The sequence below is a fragment of the Oryx dammah genome, unplaced genomic scaffold, assembly GCF_014754425.2.
Source record: "Oryx dammah isolate SB20612 unplaced genomic scaffold, SCBI_Odam_1.1 HiC_scaffold_5, whole genome shotgun sequence".
In the NCBI taxonomy this organism is placed as follows: Eukaryota; Metazoa; Chordata; class Mammalia; order Artiodactyla; family Bovidae; genus Oryx; species Oryx dammah.
In genome coordinates this window covers 70,404,551-70,431,242 of record NW_024070189.1, presented here as the reverse complement: position 1 = coordinate 70,431,242, position 26,692 = coordinate 70,404,551, and the positions used below count along the sequence as shown (strand labels likewise).

General features: G+C 44.9%; 1 protein-coding gene across 1 annotated transcript in view; it reads right to left on the bottom strand.

The window, feature by feature from the left end:
• The window catches only part of COL23A1 (collagen type XXIII alpha 1 chain), a 386,765-nt gene that overhangs the window by 59,013 nt on the left and 301,060 nt on the right, over positions 1–26,692 (bottom strand). Inside the window, exon 4 of the mRNA XM_040241597.1 lies at positions 18,330–18,374. Within this exon, the coding sequence (XP_040097531.1) occupies positions 18,330–18,374 (45 nt within the window). The remainder of the gene's footprint in view (positions 1–18,329; positions 18,375–26,692) is intronic.

The window sequence follows — 26,692 nt, the reverse complement described above, 5'->3', positions numbered from 1 at the left end:
AAAATGAGGAGTCCTCCTTGACACGATCTATTTGGCACATACCCTGTTTGTTTCTCTGGAACTCATCCACTTGGGTCTCTCCCTAGTACCACAACCTCATCCATGTTACCAGCGTCTCCTGACTGTTGCAGTAGCTTCTTCACCCATCTCCCACTTCACTCATCCCACAGACATTCACTGAGTGCCCACCATTCCAGACACTCTTCTGGGAAAGTGGGATACAGCAGTGAAAGTGACAAGCATCCCTGTCCTAAGGAGTATCCCTGCTAGTGAGGGGACAGCTGAGATACAATAAGCATAAACAATGGTACGTCACCTGGAAGAGGATAGTGTCATGGAAAGAGAGAGGCAGCGGGACAGGTATTTCTCCTGGATGAGAAGTACAGCAGCATGTTGGCACAATGGAAGTCATCAGCAGCAAGGGGAAGACCTGACGTGTTGGAGAAACGGGGAATCCTGAACGATGCCCTTGAGGCAAAAGGGACCGGAACTGGCACAGCTGTGGGTGGGAGCCTGGACAGTCCATCTGCGGAAGTGGGCAGGGAGGGAGAGCATGCAGCTGTGTGGCCATGCAGGCGGGATTTGTGGAAGTTCTCTTCCAACTGCCCCAACTATGCCGGTGAAGTAGGAACTGAGGCCGTGAGTGACGAGTGAGGATTAAGGGGCTGAGGGTGTGAGGGGCTTCTATGAGGTTATCAAGATCCCCAGGAGTTCACCTAGAAGTGGTGTTGGAAAGAGGACTGGAGACCCAGGAACTGAAACCCACTAGCTGTGAAAGTGATGTGCCTAGGATCAGAGACAGCCTCAAATATGTAGACCTCATGTTCTCCAGTCTCCATTCAGAGGCTGTCCAATCTGCAAGTCCGATCTGCAATTCTGATCATGGCCTGTCCCTCCACTCCTCACTTTCCCATTGTTCTTAAAACAGAGGCTCAAATCCAAAGCCCTATCTTCACTGTGGGCTGCCCATGCCTCTTCACCTGAGCCCGTTGAACTGCTGGCATGAGAGCTGTTATTAATAGAAGGTGGTGGGCAGGCTAGTGGTTATTGGGACTAAGTCAGGTTGGATTCATACCACTGCATGAATCAGGATAAATTCCAAAAGGATCAAAGATTTACAAGCTTAAAAAAAAATCATAAAAATCCTAAAGGAAAATGTGGGGAAATTTCTTTCTAACCACAGAGAGGAGCAAGCTTTCCCAAGTACAGTTCATAATTTAGAAGCTATGCCATAAAGTCAGATCCAACCATATAAAAGCAAAAATGTTTGCAAGGCAGAAAGTCAAAAGCCAGAGTGGAAACATTTCCAACTCATGTCACAAAGGCTAGATAGTTGGATATAAAAGTATTCCTAAAAATCAACTCTAAAAACATCAATAACCTAACAGAAAAATGGTCAAAAGATATGAATAGAGAGTACACAGAAAATATAGCCCTTAAGTATGTGAAACAAGAAATTTTAATTCTCAATAAAAGAAAGTTAAAACTATATCATATCAGATGAAAAAAAGTGAAAAAATCTGATGGCTTATCATGTCAAGGGAAATGAGGACAGCCACCTCACACATTGGTTGGGAGGATAAATTGGTACATTCTCTGTAGAGAGTTGGCAATACTAATTAAGATGTGAAATTTTTGTACCAATTGCTACAATGATCCTCCTATAAATGAATTCCATAGATACATTAACATATGCATAAGATGAAAGGTGTATAAGAATCTCACTGCAGAACTGGTTGAAATAGTAAAGACATTAGAAATAGCACAAGTGGAATGGTTTAAAGAAATGATGGGATGCTTATGAAAGTGGGACACTAAGCAGCTTTAAAAAAGACTAAAGTAGTTCTGTATGTTCTGACATAGTATATTGTTACATTTTTTTAAAAAGGCATATAACATTATATTAATAGGTAGCCATTTATACTAAAAAAAATTGGTAGACTTTTGTTTGTATAAATGTGGAACATCTCCATGTAGTCAGAAGAGTTTGCACTAAGTTGCTTCTGAGTAGGGGAATAGTTGAGAGAACAGGAGAGGTGGGGAGAGACATCTTTTCACCACGGACTCTTTGATGCCATCGGATACACATGTGTAGCTCCCAAGTCAGACAAAGCAATAACTTTAACTTAAAAATGGCTGGATTCAGCACTTGTGTTTTTGTCTGGTCCTCCAGCTTTTGCTGCCTTTCCTCACACTCACTTCTAAGCTCCCTTCAATAAAGCTCAGACTGTGATTATCATTCTGAGGGCCTGGGCGCCTGAGATAGGAGCCTGTGGCCCGGTGTAAGGTTCAGCACAGGAGATGGAGGAGGAGCTGCAAGAGTGACCATCACCTCAATAGCTCTTTGCATACTTAAAAGCTGTATTTTCTGTGTACTCTCTATTCATATCTTTTGACCATTTTTCTATTACATTATTGACATTTTTAGAGTTGATTTGTAAGAATACTTTTGTATCCAACTACACAGGCCAGAGACTATAAAATTCTCAGAGGAAAACATCAGCAGAACACTCTCTGACATTAATCGCAGCAAGATCTTTTTCGATTCATCTCCCAGAAAAATGGAAATAAGAAAAAAATAAGCAAATAGGACCTACTTAAACTCAAAATATATGCAGGTTAGGAAGCAACAGTTAGAACTGGACATGGAACAACAGACTGGTTCCAAATAGGAAAAGGAGGACGTCAAGGCTGTATATTGTCACCCTGCTTATTTAACTTATATGCAGAGTACATCATGAGAAACGCTGGGCTGGAAGAAGCACAAGCTGGAATCAAGATTGCTGGGAGAAATATTAACAACCTCAGATATGCAGATGACACCACCCTTATGGCAGAAAGTGAAGGGGAACTAAAAAGCCTCTTGATGAAAGTGAAAGAGGAGAGTGAAAAAGTTGGCTTAAGGCTCAACGTTCAGAAAACTAAGATCATGGCATCCAGTCCCATCACTTCATGGCAAATAGATGGGAAAACAATGGAAACAGTGACAAACTTTATATTTTGGAGCTCCAAAATCACTGCAGATGGTGACTGCAGCCATGAAATTCAAAGACACTTGCTCCTTGGAAGGAAAGTTATGACCAACCTAGACAGCATGTTAAAAAGAAGTGTCATTACTTTACCAACACAGGTCCATCTAGTCAAGGCTATGGTTTTTCCAGTAGTCATGTATGGATGTGAGAGTTGGACTATAAAGAAAGCTGAGTGCCGAAGAATTGATGCTTTTGAACTGTGGTGTTGGAGAAGACTCTTGAGAGTCCCTTTGACTTCAAGGAGATCCAACAAGTCCATCCTAAAGGAACTGAGTCCTGAATGTTCATTGGAAGGACTGATGCTGAAGCTGAAACTCCAATACTTTGGCCACCTGATGTGAAGAACTGACTCATTGGAAAAGACTCTGATGCAGATGGTGACTGCAACCATGAAATTAAAAGATGCTTACTCCTTGAAAGAAAAGTTATGACCAACCTAGATAGTATATTCAAAAGCAGAGACATTACTTTGCCGACTAAGGTCCATCTAGTCAAGGCTATGGTTTTTCCAGTGGTCATGTATGGATGTGAGAGTTGGACCGTGAAGAAGGCTGAGCACCGAAGAATTGATGCTTTTGAACTGTGGTGTTGGAGAAGACTCTTGAGGGTCCCTTGGACTGCAAGGAGATCCAACCAGTCCATTCTAAAGGAGATCAACCCTGGGATTTCTTTGGAAGGAACGTGCTAAAGCTGAAGCTCCTGTACTTTGGCCACCTCATGCAAAGAGCTGATTCATTGGAAAAGACTCTGATGCTGGGAGGGATTGGGGGCAGGAGGAGAAGGGGATGACCGAGGATGAAATGGCTGGATGGCATCACTGACTTGATGGACGTTTGAGTCTGAGTGAACTCCGGGAGATGGTGATAGTCAGGGAGGCCTGGCGTGCTGCGATTCATGGGGTCGCAATGAGTCGGACACGACTGAGAGACTAAAGTGAACTGAACTGATGCTGGGAGGGATTGGGGATAGGAGAAGAAGGGGACAACAGAGGATGAGATGGCTGGATGGCATCACCGACTCGATGGACGTGAGTTTGAGTGAACTCCAGGAGTTAGTGATGGACAGGTGCTGCGATTCATGAGGTTGCAAAGAGTTGGACAGGACTGAGCGACGGAACTTAACTGAAACTCAAAAGCTTTTGCACAGCAAAGGAAATAATAAACAAAATGAAAAGACAACGCATAGGCTGGGAGGAAATATTTGAAAATGATGTGACTGACAAGGGATTAGTCTCCACAATTTACAAACAGCTCATCATCAAAACAAACAATCCAATCAAAAATAGGCAGAAGACCTAAATAGACATTTCTCTGAAGAAGACATACAGATGGCCAATATGCACATAAAAGATGTTTAACATTTCTCTAGTTATTCAATTCAGTTCAGTTGCTCAGTCGTGTCTGACTCTTTGTGACCCCATGAATTGTAGCACACCAGCTCTCCCTGTCCTTCACCAACTCCTGGAGTTCACTCAAACTCACGTCCTTCGAGTTGATGATGCCATCCAGCCATCTCATCCTCTGTCGTCCCCTTCTCCTCCTGCCCCCAATCCCTCCCAGCATCAGAGTCTTTTCCAATGAGTCAACTCTTTGCATGAGGTGGCCAAAGTATTGGAGTTTAGGCTTTAGCATCAGTCCTTCCAAAGTACACCCAGGACTGATCTTCTTTAGAATGGACTGGCTGGATCTCCTTGCAGTCCAAGGGACTCTCAGGAGTCTTCTTCAACACCACAGTTCAAAAGCATCAATTCTTCAGCACTCAGCTTTCTTCGCAGTCCAACTCTCACATCCATACATGACCAAAGGAAAAACCATAGCCTTGACTAGACGGACCTTTGTTGACAAAGTAGTATCTCTGCTTTTGAATATGCTATCTAGGTTGGTCATAACTTTCCTTCCAAGGAGTAAGTGTCTTTTAATTTCATGGCTTAATCACCATCTGCAGTGATTTTGGAGCCCCCCAAAAATAAAGTCTGACACTGTTTCCACTGTTTCCCCATCTATTTCCCATGAAGTGATGGGACCAGATGCCGTGATCTTAGTTTTCTGAATGTTGAGTTAAGCCAACTTTTTCACTCTCCTCTTTCACTTTCATCAAGAGGCTTTTTAGTTCTTCTTCACTTTCTCCCATAAGGGTGGTGTCATCTGCATATCTGAGGTTATTGAGATTTCTCCCAGCAATCTCGATTCCAGCTTGTGTTTCTTCCAGTCTAGCATTTTTCATGATGTACTCTGCATATAAGTTAAATAAGCAGGGTGACAATATATAGCCTTGATGTACTCCTTTTCCTATTTGGAACCAGTCTGTTGTTCCATGTCCAGTTCTAACTGTTGCTTCCTGACCTGCATACAGGTTTCTCAAGAGGCAGGTCAGGTGGTCTGGTATTCCCATCTCTTTCAGAATTTTCCACAGTTTATTGTGATCCACACAGTCAAAGACTTTGGCATAGTCAATAAAGCAGAAAGAGATGTTTTTCTGGAACTCTCTAGCTATTAGAGAAATACAAATCAAAACTACAATGAGATGTCACCTCACACTGGTCAGAAAGGTTATCATCAAAAAATCCACCAACAATAAATGATGGACAGTGTGTGGAGAGAAGGGAACCCCCTACACTGATGGTGGGAATGTAAATTGATATAGCCACTATGGAGAACAGTATGGAGGTTCCTTCAAAACTAAAAATAGAGCTACAATAAGACACTGCAGTCCCACTCCTGGGCATATATTTGGAGAAAAAACATGATCCAAAAGGGTACATGCACCCCAATGTTCATTGCAGCACTGTTTACAATAGCCAAGACATTTTAGCAACCCAGGTGCCCACTGATCAAGGAATGGGTAAAGATGTGGTACATATATACAATGGAATATTACTCAGTCATTAAAAAGAATGAACAAAGGCCAAATGTAGCAACATGGATGCACCTAGAGATTGTCATACTGAGTGAAGTAAGTCAGACAGGGAAGGAGAAATATCATATGCCATCCCTTATATGTGGGAAAAGAAATGATCCAAGTGAACTTACTTACAAAACAGAAAGAGACTCACGACTTAGGAAATGAACTTATGGTTGCCGGGAGTGGGGGTGGGGGGAGGGATAGTTAGGGACCTTGGGAAGGTCATATACACACTGTTACATTCAAAATGGATAACCAACAAGGACTTATTGTATAGAAAATGGAACTCTACTCAATGTTATGTGCCAGCCTGGATGGGAGTGGGGTTTAGGGGAGAACAGATACATGTATATGTATGGCTGAGTCCCTTTGCTGTTCACCTGAAACTACCACAACATTGTTAATCTGCTATACCCCAATACAAACTAAAACTTTTAAGTTTGGAAGAAAAACATAGGCAGAACACTCTCTGACATAAATTGCAGCAAGATCTTTTTCAATTTATGTCTCAGAAAAATGGAAATAAAAACAAAAATAAACAAATGGGACGTACTTAAATTCAAAACCTTTTGCACAGTAGAGGAAAACAATAAACAAAATGAAAAGACAGCCCACAGATTGGGAGAAAATATCTGCAAATGATGTGATCAAAAAGGGATTAGTCTCCAAAATTTACAAACAGCTCATAAGGCTTAACATCATCAAAATAAACAACCCAATCAAAAAACGGGCAGGAGACCTAAATAGACATTTCTCCAAAGACATACAGATGGCCAAAAGGCACATGAAAATATGTTCAACATTGCTAATGATTAAAGAATATAAAATCAAAACTACAAGGAGGTATCACCTCAGACCAGTCAGAATGGCTATGATAAAAAAAAAAATCCACAAACAATAAATGCTGGAGAAGGGAACCCTCCCACACTGCTTGGTGGAGATATAATTTGGTACAGCCACTATGGAGAACAGTGTGGAGGCTCCTTAAAAAACTAAGAGCTAGAGCTACCATATGATCCAGCAATCCCACTTCTGGGCATATATACAGAGAAAGCCATGGTCCAAAAGGATACATGCACCCTAATATTCATTGTAGCACCATTTACAATGGGCTTCCCTGATGGCTCAGATGGTAAAGAATCTGCCTATAGTGCAGGAGACCTGGGTTCCATCCCTGGGTTGGGAAGATCCTCTGGAGGAGGGCATGGCAACCCACTCCAGTATTCTTGTCTGGAGAATCCCCATGGACAAAGGATCCTGGAAGGCTACAGTCCATGGGGTCACAAAGAGTCGGACATGACTGAGCGACTAAGCACAAGACAAGACATGGAGGGAACCTAAATGTCCATCAACAGAGGAATGGATAAAGAAGATGTGGATAAAATGGATAAAGAAGATATGAGACGATGCCATTCGCAGCAACATGGATAAACCTAGAGACTGTCATACTGAGTGAAGTAAGTCAGACAGGGAAGGAGAAATATCGTATGCCGTCCTTTATATGTGGAATTTAACAAGAAGCGATACAGGTGAAGTTATCCTTAAAACAGAAATACTCACAGAGTTAGAGAACAAACTTGCTAAGTGGGAAGAATGGGGGAAGGGATGGTCAGGGAGTTTGGGATCAACATGCACACACTGCTATATTTAGGATGGATGACCAGCAGGGTCCTGCTGGGTAGCACAGGGAGCTCTGTGCAATGTTATGTGGCAGGCTGGATGGGAGGGGAGTTTGGGGGAGAATGGATACATGTATATGCATGGCTGAGTCCCTATGCTGCCCACCTGAAACTATCATCACATTGTTAATTGGCTATACTTCAATATAAAACAAAAGCTTAAAAATGAATTCTCTCAAAAATAAGAAAAAGAAAAAGCATCCATCAGTCACTTAGGGCTCATCATGCTCTGGGAACTCCACTATCTCCTTTCCTCAAACATCTCATTTAACCCCTGCTGCCCCTGCACTTGCACATTTTACAGGTGAAAAAACCGAGGCTCAGAAAGGTTATTATGCCTTGGTCACGGCCTGCTGGAACCCAGCATGATCCAGGCAGCCCGACTTCAAGTCTAACAAAGGGCAGACTGTTTTGGCAGAAAGAGCTCTTACATTCACTGAGTGAGGGTGTGTGGCATGTCTGAAGTCACTTAGTTAGTGGGGAGCAGTTCAGGCTGGAAGCAGAGCTGCTGCTGCTGCTAAATCGCTTCAGTCGTGTCCGACTCTGTGCGACCCCATAGATGGCAGCCTGCCAGGCTCCACCATCCCTGGGATTCTCCAGGTAAGAACACTGGAGTGGGTGGAAGCAGAGCTATGGGACCCCAAACCCACAGCACCTTCCGCCGTCCTCAGAAGAGTGGCCGGAGTGGGGATGGCAGCAGTCCAGAGACCGGTCCCATCACTGGTGGGACAGGACACATCTAGCCCAGCTGAAGTGAAGTGAAGTGAAGTGAAGTCAGTGGTGTCCGGCTCTTTGCGACCCCATGGACTATAGAGTCCATGGAATTCTCCAGGCCAGAATACTGGAGTGGGCAGCCTTTCCCTTCTCCAGGGGACCTTCTCAACCCAGGGATTAAACCCAGGTCTCCTGCATTGCAGCCAGATTCTTTACCAGCTGGAGCCACAAGGGAGGTCTAAGAAAAATATCTGGAGTGGGTAGCCCATCCCTTCTCCAGTGGATCTTCCTGACCCAGGAATCTAACTGGGCTCTCCTGCATTGCAGAAGGATTCTTTGCCATCTGAATTATCAGGGAAACCCTCTAGCCCAGCTGAGAGACTTTAAACACACCATCACCTCTCATGAGCTCTTCTGGCACCACCTCACCAGTCACCATCGCTTAGCACTGGTACTAGCGTTACAACCTCATTCTTCTGGGCACCTCAACCCCACCAACCAGCAGGTGCTGTGAGCTTAGTCGCTCAGTTGTGTCTGACTCTCTTTGACCCCATGGACTGTAGCGCACCAGACTCCTCTGTCCGCGGAACTCTCCAGGCAAGAACACTGGAGTGGGTTGCCGTGAACTCCTCCAGGGAATCATCCCCATTCAGGGACTGAACCCAGGTCTCCTGCATTGCAGGCAGATTCTTTACCATATGAGCCACCAGGGAAACCCAGAGGGGCTTTTAAATATGCTCACCCCTTCCCAGGGCTTCCCATTCACATGGAATAACAACACCTAGACTCTCAGGAGACACGGCACTCCTGTGTGGCCCTGCTACTTGCTCTATCACACTTAGCTACGCACTGGGTCTCACTTGTCTCTCTCTCTCAGTTCCCCAAGGGCCCAGCTCTCTTCAAACCCAGGACATTCACACCTGCCTTCACAACCGTGAAACTGAAGACATCTCACCTTTTGCTCTTGCTTCCATCACAGCTGCCTGCTATTTTCTTTAAAGCACTTATCACAGTCTTTACTCCTGAAATCCATTTATGCGTGTTTCGTTCATTGGCTGTCAGCCCCACCAGCAAGGCAGCTCCCTGAGAGCTGGGGCTCTGTGTGTCTGGCTTCCCACCATTTCCCTGAGGCCTAGAACAGGGCCTGGCAGACACAAGCACTCTGTAAATACATGCTGAATGGATGGGAGGGGAGAAGGTCAGGAGAGCCGAGCCCTTGACTCCTGACTTCATTGTATAGTCAATCGTTGATATTTAAGGTTGAGAATGGTTCCATGACTCCCCAAGATACCCAAATCCAAAGATGCTCAAATCTCTTGTATAAAATAGTTATATTTGCATATAACCTATGCAATCCTCTTGTATATTTGAAAGCATTTCTAGATTACTTGTCATACCTCACACAATGTAAATACAGTGTAAATACTATGTAAATAGTTGCTGATGCACAGGAAATTCAAGTTTTGCCTTTTGGAACCTTCTGGAAATTAAAATTCTGACATGTGGTTGGTTAACTCCATGGAGGGCAAACCATACAGGATTTGTGCAGTGGCTACCAGCAGCCTCTGGAGATGGACTCGCTGGCCAGCCAAGAGCTTGGCTTGGGCTGTCCAGGAGTTTCCCTGCTTAGAAAGTGAGGCTGGCTGCAGGGTCTTCAGGAGGCCACGTGGTGGTCCGGCCAGGGCCTGGATCCATTCTGCACACAGTTTTCAAGTATGTGTTTCAGGCATTGGCTGGATATGCTTTATTTGCTACTGGGAATGTGGGAACAATTAATAGGAGTCAGATAACGTGGGAAATAAAATGGGTCTGAGGGAGCAGAGGGTTCGATGGTTTTGGAGCCTCTTTAACCGAACTGATACAGCCTGACAGGGACAGTGTTTCCCAAGTGGGGAGCCAAGTCTTCTCATGCCTCAGGGTTAGAAGGGTGCAGGAGCTGCTCCTTGACAGCCAAGCAGAGGTGGGCGGAGGGCCTGGGGCCTACAACACCTACCTACCTAGAGCTCTAACCCTTCTGGGGATGATCATTTCCTTAGTGTTTCCCAAAGGCTGTATTCCCGGAAAAGCAAACTGGGAAGAATTCCCACAGTCTGGCAAGTACGTGGCCTGTACACTGGAGGTGAGGCTGGCCTTAGTGCATAAGGCTGCTGGGGTCACTGTCCCTGCTCATAACCCACACCTGCCCCTCTGGCCTGTGTCCGGACTACTGACTCCCACTCTGCCGGCTCCCTGCTCTGCCCAACAGGTTCTGGCTCCTATCCAGGCCTCTGCCTCTTCCCACTCAGCAGCTCGTGTTACAAGGCCTGGCTCTTGATTCTTGGAAGCCCACTGACCTGTGAGGAAATGACCTTCAGCCATGCTTCTCTGGGGCTTTCCCCAGGGGAGCAGAGTGGTCCAAGGCTTTTGAACTGAGTTTGCAGGTAGATGAAATGAGGCTTGGAGGCTGGCAAATCCAGAGCCAGTACTGAGTCAGCAAGCCAAGTGCTTAGGTCAGGCCTCAGGCCCTGGATTTAATCAGGGCAATACTGCCAGGAAGTGTGGAGGTCTTAGAACCGGGCTCTCCAGCTCATGAGCTCTAGACCTTGAGCAAGCGTCTGTCCTCGTGGAGGCAAAGTCTGCTTGGGAGAAACATGGGGAGTAACAATCCTGCTTCTCTGGACTGCTACGAGGACTGAGTAAGATATTGTGTGCGCATAAAGTGCCCAGGACAACAGTGGCTCAGAGGAGGCACCAAAGCCCAATGCTGGCTGCAGTTACAGTGCAGCGTTCTTCCTCTTTCTAACACATGTATGCATTCTGTGCAGACACACACAAAGAAGAGAAACACAGATGGTGGTTTTCCATTGTTTGGTTCATGTTGCCGAACAAACACTGACTGCACAACAGGTTTGAAGAGTCTCGTTTTGAAACGGCACCTGAGATGGGTCTCCAGCATTTTGGCATGGAGGTTTGCTCTGGCAATCACCCTAGTCAGACTCTGTGCAGGGCAGGCAGTGGTGCTAATTAGAAGCCTAAGTGAAAAGTAAACTCATTGGATTAAAGAAAAAAAGAAACTAGTCCTATTGAAGTGTAATTCATATACCATGAAATTCACTCTTAAGCATAAACAAGTAATTTTTGATATATTCACAGAATTGTGTAACCATCATCATCGTGTAATTTTCTTTCAGTTCAGTTCAGTTCAGTCGCTCAGTTATGTCTGACTCTTTGCGACCCCATGGACTGCAGCATGCCAGGCTTCCCTGTCCATCACCAACCCCTAGAGCTTAATCAAACTCAGGTCCATTGAGTCAGTGATGCCATCCAACCATCTCATCCTCTGTCGTCCCCTTCTCCTCCTGCCTTCAATCTTTCCCAGCATCAGGGTCTTTTCCAATGAGTTGGTTCCTCACATCAGGTGGCCAAAGTATTGGAGTTTCAGCTTCAGCATCAGTCCTTCCAATGAACATTCAGAACTCAGTTCCTTTAGGATGGACTTGTTGGATCTCCTTGCAGTCCAAGGGACTCTCAAGAGTTTTCTCCAACACCACAGTTCAAAAGCATCAATTCTTTGGCGCTCAGCTTTCTTCACAGTCCAACTCTCACATCCATACATGACCATTGGAAAAACCATAGCCTTGACTAGATGGACCTTTGTTGGTAAAGTAATGACACTGCTTTTTAACATGCTGTCTAGGTTGGTCATAACTTTTCTTCCAAGGAGCAAGTGTCTTTGAATTTCATGGCTGCAGTCACCATCTGCAGTGATTTTGGAGCTCCAAAATATAAAGTTTGTCACTGTTTCCACTGTTTCCCCATCTATTTGCCATGAAGTGATGGGACTGGATGCCAAGATCTTAGTTTTCTGAATGTTGAGCCTTAAGCCAACTTTTTCACTCTCCTCTTTCACTTTCATCAAGAGGCTCTTCAGTTCTTCGCTTTCTGCCATAAGGGTGGTGTCATCTGCATATCTGAGGTTATTAATATTTCTCCCAGCAATCTTGATTCCAGCTTGTGCTTCATCTAGCCCAGCATTTCACATGATATACTCTGCATATCAGTTAAATAAGCAGGGTGACAATATACAGCCTTGACATACTCCTTTCCTGATTTGGAACCAGTCCATTGTTCCATGTCCAGTTCTAACTGTTGCTTCTTGACCTGCATACAGATTTCTCAGGAGGCAGCTCAGGTAGTTTGGTATTCCCATCTCTTGAAGAATTTTCCACAGTTTATAGTGATCCACACAGTCAACGGCTTTGGTGTTGTCAATAAAGCAAAATTTTCATTATCCTTCATTAAAAAAAAACAGAATGTGTCTTTTAAAAATAATTTCATGTATGTATGTATGTATTTTTACTGTTGGTTGCACTGGGTCTTCATGGCTATGAGGGATTTTCTCTAGCTGCAGCAAGCAGGGGCTGCTCTCCAGTTGTGCTATGTGGGCTTCTCATCATGGTGGAGCACAGGTTCTAGGGCGAATGGGGTTCAGCAGTTGTGGCTCCCAGGCTCTAGACACAGGCCCAATAGTTGTGGTGCAAAGGCTTAGTTGCTCTGTGGCATGTGGGAGCTTCCTGGATCAGGGATCAAACCCAACTCTCCTGCACTGGCAGAATGATTCTTCCCGCTGAGCCACCAGGGGAGCCCTACCTTTCATTTTTGAAAGAGTTTTGCTGGATGTATGCTTCTAGGTTGGTAGTTTGTATTTTTTTTTTGTCATTTGAATAGGTCAGGTCATCCCATTGCCTTCTAGCCTCTATTATTTCTGGTGAGAAGTCAGGGTTTTTATGTTATTGAAGTTCTCTTGTATGGGTGAGTCATTTCTCTCTTGCTGCTTTCAAGACTTCCTCTTTGACTTTCAGTATTTTGCTGTAATATGTCTGGGTCTGATTCTTAGATCTATAGAAAAATCTATTTATGCTTAGTATAATTTCTCAGAAGGTAGGACTTATGTGTATCAATTTGCTACTTAATTTCTGTATGTCTTATATCTTTTTTTTTTTTTTTTTTTGCCTGCTGATGCAGCATGTGGGATCTTAATTCTTTGACAAGGGATCGAACCTGGGTCCCTTGCAGGGGGTGTGGGTTTGATCCCTGGTTGAGGAACTAAGATCCCATATGCCACACACTGCAGTCAAAAATGAAAAAAAAGTACATTTATGCTCTTTCATATTTATCTGTTATTTCACTGAAACTCTTTAATTCTGTGTGTGTGGATTTAAATTAATGTCTAATGTCCTTTAATTTTAGACTGAAGGAATCCCTTTAATATTTCTTGTAGAGCAGACTGCTAGTGATGAAGTCTCTTCATTTTGCTTTCCTGGGCATGCCTTATTTTCTCTTTCACTCTTCAAGAATAGTTTTTCTTGTTATAGAGTTCTTTGTTGACAATTTTTTCTTTTTTCCCATTACTTTGAATATGTCATACCAACTGCCTTATGACTTATGTGGTTTCTGATAAGAAATCAGCTATTAATCTTATCAAGGATTTCGTTTCTGTGATGAGTCGTTCTTTCACTGCTTTCAAGATTCTTTCTTTCATGTGTGTGTGGAGAAGGCACTCTTCCTTAGACAGGATCATCTCAATTGACATATCTTCAAGTTTGCTGGTTCTTCTGCCAGCCCAAATCTACTTTTGAGCCATATTAGTGAATTAATCATTTCAGTATTGTACTTTACGCTTCAGAATTTCTATTTTGTTCCTTTAAAAATACTTTCTGTCTTTTTATTGGTAATCTCCATTTGGTGGTACATAATTTTTATAGTTTCTTTTAATTATTTAGACATGATTCATTTAGTTTTTTGAACATGTTTGTAACAGCCATTATAAAATCTTTGTCTGGTAAGTTCATCTGGGCTTACTCACTGATAGTTTTAACTGCTTTTCCCCACCTTTTCCCCTCATTGTCACACTTTCTTATACCTTTGTGTGTCTCATAATTTTTGTTAAAAACAGTATTTCAAATAGTCTAATGTGGCCACTCTAGAAATTAGATGCTCCTCCTCCTTTCCAGAGTTTGTTGTTGTTGTTTCTTCAGGGGCTTTTCTGAGCTGAATGTGTATCCATTTTCTCTGAAATATGTACTCTTTGTCATGGCAGTTACTGAATTCTCTGCTTGGTTTGCTTAACTGTCAGCTTAGGACAGAGGTTTTCTTTAATGCCTTGAACTGGTAGGGACTGTGCCAAGGGACTCTTTGTGTGTGTTGAGCATAATTTCAACATTCTATCAGGTACAACTCTGCCTTTGCCTTCACTTTTTGCTTGAATGGAGCCTCAAGGTCAGTGAGAGGTGAGAGACTGGGGTTCTTTTAGGTCTTTCCTTACGCAGGCATGTGTATTCTAGATCTCCAGGTATCTGTTGGAGCATTTTAAAGCTTCTTTGGGCAGTTCATCCCCTTGATTTTCATTTAAGTTGCTGGGTCAGCTTCTTGTTGCTCCAACTGGTATTGCCACCTTAGGCAGCTGCAGTGTTAAACAATTGTTGCTGAGTGTTTCTGGCAAACACTCTTAGGATATGGCTTTTCCCAGTGAGTGAGCTCTGCATCAGTTCAAAAAAAAAAAAAAGACAAGTCATGTGTATGGGCTTTTCCAGGGAGCTGACAGTGACAGGTTTTGGAGAATGAGCATTTGAGGAGCTTTAAACTTGTTCTGCCACCTCCCATGGCTGCTCATTTTCACAGGTATTGTGATTGTGAGGGTGTGATGGTTTTAGGGTTACCATGGGGCTGGGGAGATGAGCAAATTAAAAAGCTACAAACCTCACTGCTCTCAGCAAGGTTCAGACCTTTTTTATAAAGTTAACATTTCTTAGGTTGTTACCAGACATTGATTTTCAGAATTCGGAAAAGGTCACTTTCTTCCTAGCGTTCTTGTGGCTTTTATGGAGGAGTTGATTTTCAGAGGTCCTTACTCTACCATTCCGGCAGTGCTTCTGATGTATTTTTAGAAAGTGGACCAGGGTGGATAGAAAACCTTAACACTAAAACTGCTGATCTAAGGCTGGCACCTGCAGAGATCTGGTGAGTGGCTCCATTTGTCTCTATAGATTTAGCACAGCCAAGCAAAATTTGTTTTCATCCTTGTCCCTTCTTGCCTCCTAACCCTTTATCCTTCATTTGCCCATCAGTCCTCTTTCTCTCTCTCTCCTCCCTTTCCTCCCTATTTCCTGTCAATAAGAATTCATTGATCATCTCTTTAGTGCCTGGGGTCAAACTCCTGCTCTGAGGAGCCCATACTTTGGTGGAGAAAGACATGTTTGCAGAGCAGACCACCAGCACTTCAGGGAGTTCTGGGATCGAGGGAGGGATCTAGGGCTGGGAGAGCCAGGAAAGACTGATCGATGCTCATGGAGAAAGGGGAATCCAGGAGAAAAAAATCCTGCTTAAATTCCCTAGAAAGAGGATCCCAAGGATACTGCTGGGCTTCCCCAGCTGAGAAATAGGCTACTGGGGAGATGAAAACTCTGTTCTATTATGATAAACATACAAAAACACTGAAGGACCTGTGAAGTATATTCCAGGCAAAGGCTCCCCTGGGAGCTGGAGAGGCCCCATCTCCACAGGTGGGCTGGGTCAGTTCTGTCTGCAGCAGCAGCAAGAAACCCTCTCAGCCAGATATTGTCCCACCAGGCAAACAAACAAAAACTTTTCTCCCTGGGGCTCAAGAAAAGCCTGGTTTGTACAGGGGAAGGAACCAAAGCCAAGAGGTGCATATATATGAAACTATCTAGAAATAAACACGAGGCCCAGCCAAAGCTAATCAGAGAGGGATGTCTGCTCTGTGCCACTCACACCGTTCTGTGATGGGCAGACCACAGGCACCGCGTGGGAAAGGACAGTGATGGGGAGGAGGGGCTGCCCACCCCTTGCCCAGCAGCTGACCTTAGACAAGACATTTCTCCCCCTGAAGCATCAGTTTCCTTATCTACAAAATGGGGGTAATAACAAATTCTTATCTTTTGCAGAGCTCTGTGAGCATCACATGAGATGAAGGACTTGAGAGGACATAGCATGGGGTCAGGGGTCCACTGAGTCCTTGATTTTCCCTTGACTTTTAGATCAGTTATGAACTGGAGTCATAATTCTAATGAGTTTTTGAGTAATATTATATTTTGTTCTAAAAAAAGTCACTATCTATTCCTCTTTTTCTTCCAAAAAAGACATCAGGAGCTTACAATAAAATCTTTTACGAGGGCAGAAATGAGAACTGAGTGATGAAGTCTGTATTTGGCAGGGAATGGTGCGGGGTGGGGGGGTGATTACACAGAAAATCCATTATAATCAAATACGAAATAGTCTCCAGTTTCTGGAAGTCAAAGCAAACAGGGTACCATGAAAGGTATTTCCTGCCAGTGAACTCTGGGGAGTTTATCTAGTAAGGAACTAGATTGGGTAAGCATGCAGCAAATCGAGGGGACAAGAGGCCCATGCCCAGGGCCAGGAAGAAGAATCTGAGCTTCCCAGAAAGCCTGCCTTGTTTCTCCCAGATTCGGTCTGCCTGGGGTCCTCCTGATGGTGGAGCACGGTTACCACTGTGCTCTCCTTATGAAGTTGCCTAGGGGCTGGGCATGTGTGCCTTCATTCATTCACTGTTCTGTGCATTTCCATTCCTTGGAGGGTCCTCTGCACCAGGCTGTTAACTGCGTGCTGTAGACTTGGGGTGTTATCCCCAGCCAGAAGGATTAGATAAGACTTTGGAGGAGATGCTTGAGCTAGGCCAAAAGGACAAAGCATAGTGAACTTGGGGTTACAGTCCAGGTACAGGAGGAGAGATCTGGGTGGGGGAGGATATGAGCGCAGGTTCAGAGCGGGAGGACCCTGGATATAGCTGGAGGTGGGGGGCATGGGAGGAGTAGTGGTCAGAACTGTACCAATGAGGCTGTGCTAAGACAGACTGAGGCGGACAGATGGGAGGTTTGGTGTGGGAGTGGGGAGGGAGGGATCAAGGAGGATGCCCCTTGTCTGCGTAGGGAAGCAGGTGGCTGGAGTTCCCCTCCCTGCAATGGGGAGCTGGATGAAAGCAGGCTAGGGGATGTGCTGGGTTCAGTGGGGCCAGGTTCAATCTCTGGGTCGAGAGGGGATGACTTGGCTAGAGGAAGGAAGAGGGGCGTTATCAGCATTATGGGGGTGCCAGAGCCACAGGGGTGGGAGAGAAAGAAGGTCAAGGGCAAATCCATTTAAGAGGCAAGTGGGGTCCCATAGGAAAGGTATATGAGAAGGGGTCAGAGATGTGGGAGAAAACACAGGCAAGAGTCAGTGGGGGCGCCGGGGCAACAGCCAACGTGAGGCTCAGGAAGAGAGACAGCAATGCATTTGCGTCTGTCCGTGTGGCCACCAGGAGGTCAGTGGTAACCTTTAGCCAAAATGGTGTGAGTGGAGTGGCAGTGAGAAGAGACTGGAGGGGCTGGGAGGAGTGGAAGGCAAGGTGGAGGAGACGGGAGCCCAACAGGGGTGTGCAGCCTCTAGGGAAGCTTCATAGTGAGTTGGGGAAGGGTACGAAAGAGTGCATTTTGGGTGAAAGGAAGATGGCAGGAGGGAGGCTGGCAGCAAGTGCACGCTAGTCTGCAGCTTGTATGGCAGGAAAGTGAAAGGGTCTTCTGGTGGCTCTGCCAAGGGAAGGACCAGCCAAGTCTGTGGAGGGACGGGGACACAGAGGAGAACCATCTTGTGTCTAGGGACCCAGGGTAGCAACCCTGGGTGGTGGAATCACCATTTATTCCCACAAAGACAGGAGGTCATTTCAGAGTGGGAGACAGGGGATTAAAATTTCTGAGGCTGATAATGAGATTCAGGGAGTGGCCGAGGGCATAGAGGGGACTGTCACCGGAACTGTGACGCTGGAATGATGTCAAGAAGGCAGCACTGAGCACTGCAGCTCTGGGGACGGTGGCTGGAATTGGAGGGGGAGACAGAGACCTGGTCCTCGGTTATGGGCTGGTGCAGGGACTGGCACCTCCAGCCAGGTTCCAGGTCAAGGGCAGACTTTCAGGTCGAGGTTTAGGAACTAAGAAAACCTGGGACTCACCGGGATCACCTCTTCTTCCGGGCTTGCCACGCCGTCCAGGGGGGCCTAGACAGGAAAACAAGGATGGACTCTTTAAGATGGGAAGCCGGTGGGCTTGGGGACAGCCTGCCTGCTGCCAGCTGCCTCCAACTCCACGCATTGCAGCAGCCAGGGGGATAGCCTGCCCACCAGCTTGCTGGCTGGGAGAGTGGAGAGGAGTGTGAAGAAAGCTCTGTCTCCTGCCCCTCCCTTACCCCTGCTCCTCTGGATCATCCTTATTGGTTGCATTCTCATCCCCCACTCATTCATTTAGTTACTCAATTATCTGTTTATTATTTCAGTCACAAGTCCTTTCCCATTCAAAAATGTATACTGCCTAGAAACTCCTGAGGCAGGAGATTGCCACTGAGAAACTTCAGACTTACGAGAAAAATAAGGCTGAGGATGGCAGTTATCTTATGAAAGCCTGGACAAATGCTTTTTAATATTCACTAAAATAAAGCAACAGAGAGAGCACACCACGTAAAGACACTGTTGTGTGTACACGCTTGGTTGCTCAGCCGTGTCTGACTCTTTGCCACCCCACGCACTGTAGCCCACCAGGCTCCTCTGTCCCTGGGATTCTCCAGGCAAGAATACTGGAGTGGGTTGCCATGCCTTCCTCCAGGGGTTCTTCCCAACCCAGGGATCAAACCCAGGTCTTCCGCATTGCAGGCGATTCTTTACCATCTGATGCCCTTCTCCAAAAGACACTATCATGGCATCTCAGATGCTTAAACTCAGTGATAACAGGCTCTATCCTTTCCGCCTACCTCCTTCCTCTGTTCACTAAACACTTTGGCACCTCCCTCCCCTTCCCTACAGCTCTAGGGAGACACATACAGTTCTTGTGATTTATTGCATATAATGTGCACACGGATGCACGTGCTTTTTGGTATCCAGTCTCATCCACATGGTTTTGCACTTTCCGAATCTGTTGTAGACCATCCTGCCTTCGCCTTCTGCCTCTGGGCCTACATCAGCCCCCAAGACCAGAGTGACCGAGATGCTGAAGAGGGAGAGGGCTCTGGGTACCGGAACAGGCGGCAGGGCTCAGAGAACAGCTCACCTGGCCTTGGAGTGGAGGGTGGAGCTCATGCCTTCTTGCCTTCCCCTCCCTGGCTCTCTTTTCACTCCCTGTTAGTCTAACTACCTCTGGTTCTTTCTCCTGTTTTCTCAGGTGCTGGAGAAGGTGTGCAGAAACGAAGTCACAGGCATTAGATTGTAATTTATACCTCTTTTCATCCTGCCCCTCAGTGTGCCCCCAGCTCTGGGCTGGGCCCGGAGGCAACTGAAGAACAGCCTGTGTCATAAGCACTGTTCTTTCCTGTAAAAGTCAACTTTAAGGGGATTTCCAGTGGTTAGAACTTTGCTTTCCAAGGCAGGGGTTTTAGGTTTGATCTCTGGTGGGGGAGCTAAGATCCCACATGCCTCAGGGCCAAAAAACTAAGACAGAAAACAGAAGCAATATTGTAACAAATTCAATAAGCTTTAGAAATGGTCCACATCAAAAAAAAAAAACTTAAAAAAAAAAGCCAACTTTAAACCCCCTCGAAAATTCCTGGAACAATCGCAGAGTAGAGGCAGAGACTAGCCATGAACCAGGTCTGTGGCAGGATGGCTCACTGAGAAATTAGTGTGCCTGTGTGTGTTTCCCTTTATTGTTCTCTTCATTTTTAAGCAGGTAGTCACCCCCACTTGTGGACCTCCTGGGTAGCTCAAATGGTAGAGTCTGCCTGCAATGCGGGAGGCCTGGGTTTGATCCCTGCGTAAGGAAGAGCCCCTGGAGAAGGGCATGGCAATCCACTCCAGGATTCTGGCCTGGAGAATCCCATGGACAGAGAAGCCTGGTAAGCTATAGTCCACGGGATCGCAGAGTCAGACATGTCCGAGCGCCTAACACACGCACACACACGACCATTCGTGCCCCTGAAATGGGGGTCTGGGACAGAGCAGAAAAGCAGAGGCAGCCCCAGGTCAACGGTGCGCCCGACTTTTGTTAGGGGGAGCGTCCTGGATGGGGAGGACGGAGGGCTTCTGAGGAAGAGAGAGACTCCTGTGGAGGGGAGGAGGCCCCTCAGTGACACATTAGACTCTAAGACCTTTGCAAACCCCATGGGTGAGGTAAGAATGAATTTCATGCCAGCCTTATGGACTGGGGAGCTTGAGCTTAGGAGGTTAAACAAATGTTAAAAAGTGAGAAAGCTGCTATTTCTTGCACTACTGAGTTTGTAGTTAAAAATGTTTTTATTGTGGTCCCAAACATAAAATTTACTGTCTCAACCTTCTTTATGTGTATAGTATAGTAGTGCTAATTAAACACACACTGTCATGCAACAAATTTCTAGAACTTTTCAGCTTCCAAAACTGAAATTCTATATCTACTGAACAACTCCCATTCTGCCCTTCTCTCCAGGCCCTGGAAACTGCCGTTCTGCTTTGTGTTTCTGAGAGTTTAATGATTGCAGGTATCTCAGACACATGGAATCATGCAGTATTTGTCTTTTTGTAATTGGCTTCTTTCATTTAGCATAACGTCTTCAAGGTTCATCCATGTCTCAACATGTGATAAGACTTCATTTCCTTTAAAAAAAACTTTATATATATATATATATAATATATATATTTAAATTAATTAACTTTCCCTGGTGGCTCAATGGTAAAGAATCTGTCTGCAATGTGGGAGATCTGGGTTTGATCCCTGGGTCAGGAAGATCCCCTGGGGAAAGGAATGGCAACCCACTCCAGTATTCTTGCCTAGAGAATCCCATGGACAGAGGAGCCTGGTGGGCTACAGTTTGCAGGATCACAAAGAGTCAGCCGCTGCTAACTTTAGTAATCTTTGCCTGCGCTGAGTCTCCATTGTGTTGCCGGGGTTTCTCTAGCTGTGGGGAGTGGAGGCTGCTCTCCAGCTGTGGGGAGTGGGCTTCCCATTGCGGTGGCTCCTCTTGCTGCAGAGCGTGGGGCTCCAGAGTGTGGGCTTAGCAGGTGTGGTGCGCAGGCTTAGTCACTCTGTGGCATGTGGGATCTTCCTGGAACAGGATCTAATACGTGTCCCCTGTATTGGCTGATGGAATCTTCTCCACTGTACCACCAGGGAAGTCCTTCTTCCTTTTTAAGGCTGAATAATGGTTGGTATAGTCAAAGCTATGGTTTTTCCAGTAGTCATGTACGGATGTGAGAGCTGGACAATAAAGAAGGCTGAGCGCTGAAGAATTGATTCTTTTGAACTGTGGTGTTGGAGAAGACTCTTGAGTGTCCATTGGACAGCAAGGAGATCAAACCAGTCAGTCCTAAAGCAAATCAACCCTGGGTATTCTTTGGAAGGACTAATGCTGAAGCTGAAGCCCCAGTACTCTGGCCACCTGATGTGAAGAGCCGACTCACTGGAAAAGACCCTGATGCTGGGAAATACTGAGGGCAGGAGGTGAAGGGGCCCCAGAGGATGAGATGGTTGGATGACATCTTCAACTCAATGGAGATGAATTTGAGCAAATTCCGGGAAATAGTGAAGGGCAGGGAAGCCTGGCGTGTGCAGTCCGTGGGGTTGCCAAGAGTCGGACAGGACTGAACGACTGAACAATAGTCCGTTGCATGTGTCTGCCACATTTTCTTCATCCATTCATCTTTGTTTTTTGCTGTTCTGGGTCTTCACTGTGGTACATGGGCTCTCTAACTGTGGTGTGTAGGCTCGGTTGCCCCACGGGCATATGGGATCTTAGATCCCTGACCAGAGATTGAACCCTCACCCCCTGCATTAGAAGGTGGAATTTTAAACACTAGACCACCAGGGAAGTCCTACCTTCATGCATTCATCTATTGGTGGATGGACACTTGGGTTTCTTCTACCTCTCGTGAGCAATGCTGCAATAACATGGGTGTGCAAGTATCTCTTCAGGATCCTTTTTCAACTGTTTGGGATACATACTCACAAGTAGAATTGTTGGATCATATGGTAATTCTATTTTTAATTTTTTGAGGAAATGCTATTTTGTTCTCTATAATGGCTACATTATTTTATATCCCCACCAACAGTACACATGTGTTTTGTTATTTCTCCACATCCTTGCCAACACTTGCTACTTTCTATTTTTTTTTATAGTGGCCATCCTAATGGGTATGAGGTGATATCTTGTGGTTTTGACTTCCATTTCTCTAATAATTAGTGATGTTGCATACCTGTTAGCTATTTATATATCTTCTTTGAAGAAATGTCTATTCAGATCTTTTGCCCAGTTTTAAATTGAATTGTTCTTTTGTTGCTGAGCTGTAGGGGTTTTCTATTTATTAATTTTTAGTTGAAGGATAATTGCTTTAAAATGTTGTGTTGGGCTCTGCCATACATCAGCATGAATTGGCCATAGTTATACAGATGTTCCCTCCCTCTTGAACCTTCCTCCCACCTCCCACCCCATCCCACCCCAGTAGATTGTCACAGAGCACTGGATTGAGCTCCCTGCATCACACTGCAAATTTCCACTGGCCATTAATTTTACATATGGTGACATGTACTACTGCGGGCAGGAATCCCTTAGAAGAAATGGAGTAGCCATCATGGTCAACAGAAGAGTCTGAAACGCAGTACTTGGATGCAATCTCAAAAACGACAGAATGATCTCTGTTCGTTTCCAAGGCAAACCATTCAATATCACAGTAATCCAAGCCTATGCCCCCACCAGTAACGCTGAAGAAGCTGAAGTTGAACAGTTCTATGAAGACCTATAAGACCTTTTAGAACTAACACCAAAAAAAGATGTCCTTTTCATTATAGGGGACTGGAATGCAAAAGTAGGAAGTCAAGAAACACCTGAAGTAACAGGCAAATTTGGACTTGGAATACAGAATGAAGGAGGGCAAAGACTAATAGAGTTTTGCCAGGAAAATGCACTGGTCATAGCAAACACCCTCTTCCAACAACACAAGAGAAGACTCTACACATGGACTTCACCAGACGGTCAACACCGAAATCAGATTGATTATATTCTATGCAGCCAAAGATGGAGAAGCTCTATACAGTCAACAAAACAAGACCAGGAGCTGACTGTGGCTCAGATCATGAACTCCTTATTAAAAATTCAGACTTAAATTGAAGAAAGTAGGGAAAACCGCTAGACCATTCAAGAATGACCTAAATCAAATCCCTTATGATTATACAGTGGAAGCGAGAAATAGACTTAAGGGCCTAGATCTGATAGATAGAGTGCCTGATGAACTATGGAATGAGGTTCGTGACATTGTACAGGAGATAGGGATCAAGACCATCCCCATAGAAAAGAAATGCAAAAAAGCAAAATGGCTGTCTGGGGAAGGCTTACAAATAGCTGTGAAAAGAAGAGAAGCAAAAAGCAAAGGAGAAAAGGAAAGATATAAGTATCTGAATGCAGAGTTCCAAAGAATAGCAAGAAGAGATAAGAAAGCCTTCTTCAGTGATCAATGCAAAGAAATAGAGGAAAACAACAGAATGGGAAAGACTAGAGATCTCTTCAAGAAAATTAGAGATACCAAGGGAACATTTCATGCAAAGGTGGGCTCGATAAAGGACAGAAATGGTATGGACCTAACAGAAGCAGAAGATATTAAGAAGAGGTGGCAAGAATACACAGAAGAACTGTACAAAAAGGATCTTCACGACCCGGATAATCACGATGGTGTGATCATTCATCTAGAGTGAGACATCCTGGAATGTGTAGTCAAGTGGGCCTTAGAAAGCATCACTACGAACAAAGCTAGTGGAGGTGATGGAATTCCAGTTGAGCTATTTCAAATCCTGAAAAATGATGCTGTGAAAGTGCTGCACTCAATATGCCAGCAAATTTGGAAAACTCAGCAGTGGCCACAGGACTGGAAAAGATCAGTTTTCATTCCAATCCCAAAGAAAGGCAATGCCAAAGAATGCTCAAACTACCACACAATTGCACTCATCTCACACGTTAGTAAAGTAATGCTCAAAATTCTCTAAGCCAGGCTTCAGCAATACGTAAACCGTGAACTTCCAGATGTTCAAGCTGGTTTTTGAAAAGGCAGAGGAACCAGAGATCAAATTGCCAACATCCGCTGGATCATGGAAAAAGCAAGAGAGTTCCAGAAAAACATCTGTTTCTGCTTTATTGACTATGCCAAAGCCTTTGACTGTGTGGATCACAATAAACTGTGGAAAATTCTGAAAGAATTTCCTGACCTGCCTCTTGAGAAATCTGTATACAGGCCAGGAAGCAACAGTTAGAACTGGACATGGAACAACAGACTGGTTTCAAATAGGAAAAGGAGTACGTCAAGGCTGTATATTGTCACCCTGCTTATTTAACTTCTATGCAGAGTACATCATGAGAAACGTTGGACTGGAAGAAACACAAGCTGGAATCAAGATTGCCGGGAGAAATCTCAATAACCTCAGATATGCAGATGACACCACCCTTATGGCAGAAAGTGAAGAGGAACTAAAAAGCCTCTTGATGAAAGTAAAAGAGGAAAGTGAAAAAGTTGGCTTAAAGCTCAACATTCAGAAAACGAAGATCATGGCATGCGGTCCCATCACTTCATGGGAAATAGATGGGGAAACAGTGGAAACAGTGTCAGACTTTATTTTTTGGGGCTCCAAAATTACTGCAGATGGTGATTGCAGCCATGAAATTAAAAGACGCTTACGGCTTGGAAGAAAAGTTATGATCAACCTAGATAGCATATTGAAAAGCAGAGACATTACTTTACCGACTAAGGTCCGTCTAGTCAAGGCTATGGTTTTTCCAGTAGTCATGTATGGATGTGAGAGTTGGACTGTGAAGAAGGCTGAGTGCCAGAGAATTGATGATTTTGAACTGTGGTGTTGGAGAAGACTCTTGAGGGTCCCTTGGACTGCAAGGAGATCCAACCAGTCCATTCTGAAGGAGATCAGCCCTGGGATTTCTTTGGAAGAAATGATGCTAAAGCTGAAGCTCCAGTACTTTGGCCACCTCATGCAAAGAGTTGACTCATTGGAAAGTACTCTGATGCTGGGAGGGATTGGGGGCAGGAGGAGAAGAGGACGACAGAGGATGAGATGGCTGGATGGCATCACTGACTCGATGGAAGCGAGTCTGGGTGAACTCCAGGAGTTGGTGGTGGACAGGGAGGCCTGGTGTGCTGCGATTCATGGGGTCGCAAAGAGTCGGACACGACTGAGCTACTGAACTGAACTGAACTGAGCTGAACTGAACAGAACATGTATGTATGTTTCAATGCTACTCTCTCAATTTTCTCCACGCTCTCCTTCTCCCACTGTGTCCATAAGTCTGTTCTCTATGTCTCACTCTTTATTGCTGGGTTGGAGTTCTTTATATATTCTGGATATTAACCCATTTTTAGGTATAGAGTTTGCAAATATTTTCTCCCATTCTGTAGGTTGCCGTCTGTCTCTGTTGATAATTTCCTTTGCTGTGCAGAAGTTTCTTTAAAATTTTACTTAGTTATTTAATTTTATTTTTGGCTGAACTGGCTTTTTGTGGCTGTGCCTGGGCCTTCTCCAGTTGTGGTGAGCAGGGGGTGCTCTGCAGTTGTGGCACGTGGACTTCTCACTGTGGTGGCTTCTCTTCCTGCAGACCGTGGACTCTAGAGTGTGGGTTCAGTAGCCGTGGTGCAGGGGTTAGGTTGTCCCTTGGCGTGTGGAATCTTCCTTGAACTCGTGTCCTCTGCATTGTCAGGCGAATTCTTAACCCCTGGACCGCCAGGGAAGTCCCAGAAGTTTCCAAGTTTGATGTAGCCCAACTTGTTTATTTTTACCTATTTGACCATTAACCTTTTGAGCTAATTTTTATATATAGTATAAGGTAAGGGCCCAACTTCACTCTTTTGCATGTGGATATCCAGTTTTTCTCAGTAGCATTTATTGAAGAGATCATCTTTTCCCCATTGTGTAGCCAGGGCACCTTTGTTTAAAACCATCTGACCTTATAAATGATGCACCCCTGAGTTTCTTTTTTTTAATAAATATTTATTTGTTTGTTTATTTTTGGCTATGCTGGGTCGTAATTGATGTGCAAGGACTTTCTCTAGTTGCAGTGAGGGGGGGTGACTACAGTATTTTAAATATTTTAAACAGTATTTTAAATAAAATACTGTTTATTTAAAAATAAACAAATGGGGCTACATCAGACTCGGAAACTTCTGGGACTTCCCTGGCGGTCCAGTGGGTAGGAACTCGCCTGACAATGCAGGGGACATGGGTTCAATCCCTGGTCTAGGAAGATTCCACACGCCAAGGGACAAGTAAACCCCTGCACCACAGCTACTGAGCCCACACTCTAGAGCCCATGGTCTGCAGGAAGAGAAGCCACCACAGTGAGAACAGGCTCTAGGGTATACAGGCTTTA